The sequence below is a fragment of the Lathyrus oleraceus genome, chromosome 3, assembly GCF_024323335.1.
Source record: "Lathyrus oleraceus cultivar Zhongwan6 chromosome 3, CAAS_Psat_ZW6_1.0, whole genome shotgun sequence".
Lineage (NCBI taxonomy): Eukaryota > Viridiplantae > Streptophyta > Magnoliopsida > Fabales > Fabaceae > Lathyrus > Lathyrus oleraceus.
The window spans coordinates 10986537-10990303 of NC_066581.1; the positions used below are offsets into that span (position 1 = coordinate 10986537).

Below are 3767 nucleotides of genomic sequence, written 5' to 3' on the forward strand. Positions count from 1 at the left end.
ACATGTCTTAATCTCAAATGCAATAGCTTGACTTTTTTATGAAAGTCTTAACTAGTCAATCATGCATGCATAATAACATTGAAACCATCTAAAATATACCGTCGACACATTTTATACCCTTTAATAGTAATCAATGCAACATGCAAAATTTGCAACACTCAATATTCAAATTTAGTGTAATAAGTTAAATTATTGAACATATTTAAGGATAAAAAAAACTTCACTTAAACTAGACAACATACATTATATTATGTAGAAGAAACTCACAACTATTAAACATTTTATCAAAAAATATAATTTTAAACACTCAACAAAGCGAATACACCACTCTCCAAACACAATATTGTTGTGATGTCTGTTATGTTAACTAATGCTATAAGAATATTCATTAGTACTTAAAAATAAAACTAAAGAAAAAAGTAAATAATATTCAAAGCTTAAGGAACTGCATAAATAAATAAATAAACATAGCGATCCAATAATTTTGTTGTTGTAACTGAATTAGAAAATAGAGAAAAATATATTTCTCAAATTATCTAGATGTAACTTGCAATATGACAATGTTGATTACATTTTATATCCAAACATTGTAACAACATCTTCACACCTAGCGAGCACAACCAAGTAGTTTGAAACAACACAACACCAGTTCGAGAAATCAGAATATCAACTTACAATCCAAACAGGGAAAGGTTTGTCTATTATCCTTGAAATTCAAATTTAATAAAGAAATCAACTACAAACTCTGAAAGAATTTGTTATCAGTAGGAAACTACAAAAAAGTGAAAAACCTATGAAGCTATAGCAAAGAATGGAGTGAAATTCCAACCGAAGAAAACAAACCTCCTTTGTTATGAATTAAAATCCGATTACTTGAACTATACATATATGTACTATTGCACACACATATTTATATACCTGCTACTATTGCAGAACTCAGCTCTTGTTAAAAAGGAGAGTTGAAAATATTATGAAGACGCCGATCCATAATTTGAGAAACAGCATCCAGCAATGTAGCTTCACTTGTGCCCGGAAGAACAGAATCCAATGCTTCTTCAACTATTTCTTCTATCACAGATTCTTTGTTCAATGATTCCCTGCACATCAAGTTTCCAATTGCAAAAGGTGTCAATCCTCTCTCAACCCCTTTCTTCAAAAGCATGGTCGAGATTCTAAGAGTGCGGGCACATTCAATTGGCAAATCCCATCCATGAAACTTCAAAAGTGCAATATCTTCTTCAGCATTCAGTGACTTTATGTACTCAATAGTTTCCGCGGAATATGGTTTCCGGGCTTGGGGCCAGTAAAGCCATTCAAAGGTACAATCTTCAAACTGTCAGAATATCAAAATTGTTAAATGATTGGTTTAAGCAATTCCAAGGACGATCTATATCTACTTGCATGCCAATCTATATCCAGTTCAGTTTTGAGTCATAAGTTTGATTCAATATATTGTAGTGTGCACTGATAACACAACAGAAAGGGGAAATATAATGAAAGAAAAAAAACATGAATCGCCGCATGTATTAAGAACACAACAAAAGAGAGCATAAAATGATATTCTTACACTTGTGGGCAAGCAGTATCCATGATCAATTGGAATCAGAGCAGGCTGGTCATTGTGCTCCTCTGCGCTGACCAAAATATTCCCAGCATGTCTATCTGCATTTGCCAATCTCATGTCCAGTACAGTAATTTTGTGTACTTCATTTACTGGGAAAGCCCCAGGACCGATATCTTCGCAGCTCCCGTTATTTTTCACAAACATCTGCATGGATCCAATCTTAGCAATCAAGTCTCCTGGATGGTTAAATCCTTTGTGCAAGCATTTTACCATCAAAGTTGGAGGAACACCGGCAAAACCCTTCACATCACCAAATAATTTGCGGCGACCGCTTATTGGATGATCCAAAACATAAGCCGCAACTTCCCTGAACGCTCCCTGGCCGACTCTTGTACCCTTTTTTAAACCTTCGCCATTTAATGATAATGGAAGACCTCGAGGGTTATTCACAGCCATTGGCTCTTCATCAATAGGTTTAAAAACAGACACATACCTCTGACCAATTGAATCAAGCATAAAGTAAGCTCCCCCTGTACCTTCTGCAGATCCTATTGGATGATTCTCACTAGCTAGTCCATCGTATGCAGTGTTAACCATATTCTGAATCACTGGAGCTAACTCAATTTTAGGGTTAATTATAATTGGCTCCAAAAGAAAATCTCTATCAGGAAGCTTTCTTGGCACAACTCTTTGAATGGAAAGAGTATCTTCCACACCACCAACATCAAATTTTCTATCACTAGAATTTCCGCAAACATCTTTAGTTTTCTTATCAGCCAAGTCTGTTGCTACAATGGACAACTCAAGGGGTCTTCTATGAACTTTTGCATGCTTCTTTCTAACAAACAGATGCACCACTGCATCATTATGCTTGCAGCAGATATCATCAATAATCTTTTGATCCTCAAGCCGTTCCCCATTACACACAAGCTCCTGGTCCTCAGGGTCATCAAATTGTTTCTCCTTTTTAGCAATCCTTCGCTTGATGTACTTGACATCCCTACCTCGTTCAACCTGAAAAGTGAACTCCTTCCCAGAAGATGTCTTCACATTGATGAGCTGAAGATCTGAAAGTTTGATTATCAAATGCAAAACATTTCCATCGGTAACTCCATAATCCTTGAGCAAAGTATCACTCCGAGCAAGTTCACGACCGGCGTAAACCAACTTCTGTTTGTTAGTTAAAAACGGAAGACTCTCACACCTCTGAATTTTGAATTTCACAGACTCAATAGTATCCCATTCCATAACACGAATAGGCGTCAACGAACCCGAAAACGAGAGAAATATGAAAATGGAGTTTTCCTCCAAAGACGACGGAAAATGAGATACATTTGGAGACAACAATGGTTCAGTGGGATCCACTGGACTAAGAGTAGTGACACCAGCAGATGACATTTTCACTCAGGATTTTTATCAAACACAACCAATGCAAAAAAAAAAAAACTTAACCTATCTTTATACACTAAGAATCAAATCCCCTAAAAAAAATAAACCATACAAATTTCACAAGATAACCATCATAGCTCAACCAGGTATTATAATTCAAAAAATTGGTACCTAGGTCAACAATTGGTAACGATCAATTGACCTAGCTTAGGTCAACAATTGAGGTTAAAACTAATACAAACAACAAAGAAACACAGATCTTTTGAAGAAAATATACAAAAGAGACCAAATTCATCCAAAGATCAAACGAAAAACGAGTCTGAATCAAAAGACAAAGAACAAAAGCATACCCTCTATTTAACAAGCTGGTTAAACGACGCCGTAGATCGAGAGTTAGAAGCTTTATGAGCAACGAGAGAAAAAGGAAAGTTTAGGGTTACTGAATTGAAATTTAAAGGAAGAAGAAAAAAAGATTGATGATGATGGATGAATATTAATAATTCGGAAAAGTTCATGTTATTATTGACTCCGACAATAACATCATCATCGTATATTTGTACAAACGCGTGTACATTCAGAAATTGAAGTGTGTGTTTTGTAGTTACAATGGCAATGTATATATATATATATACTGTATACGTATACACGTATACGTGTAGAAGGTATATACAGTGTACAGAGACAGTGTTTCATTTTTATGTTCGTATTTTTTTGGTTTAATGACAGTTTTGACCTTTCTTTGTAAGAAAGAAAAAGAAAAAGGAAAAGGAAGGTTCGTGTGTAATAACGTTATGGGGAGTTACAGAAACATAAG

General features: G+C 35.2%; 1 protein-coding gene across 1 annotated transcript; it reads right to left on the bottom strand.

Moving 5' to 3' along the window:
• Positions 1-501: 501 nt before the first annotated feature.
• Positions 502-3554, bottom strand: LOC127132114 (phosphatidylinositol 4-kinase gamma 4). Its single transcript, XM_051060983.1, has 2 exons — positions 1568-3554; positions 502-1333 (listed from the first exon to the last, which is right to left on the bottom strand). Exons 1-2 carry the CDS (start codon positions 2960-2962, stop codon positions 947-949), a joined length of 1782 nt encoding a protein of 593 aa, XP_050916940.1. The 5' UTR covers positions 2963-3554; the 3' UTR covers positions 502-946.
• Between the last annotated feature and the right edge of the window lie 213 nt (positions 3555-3767).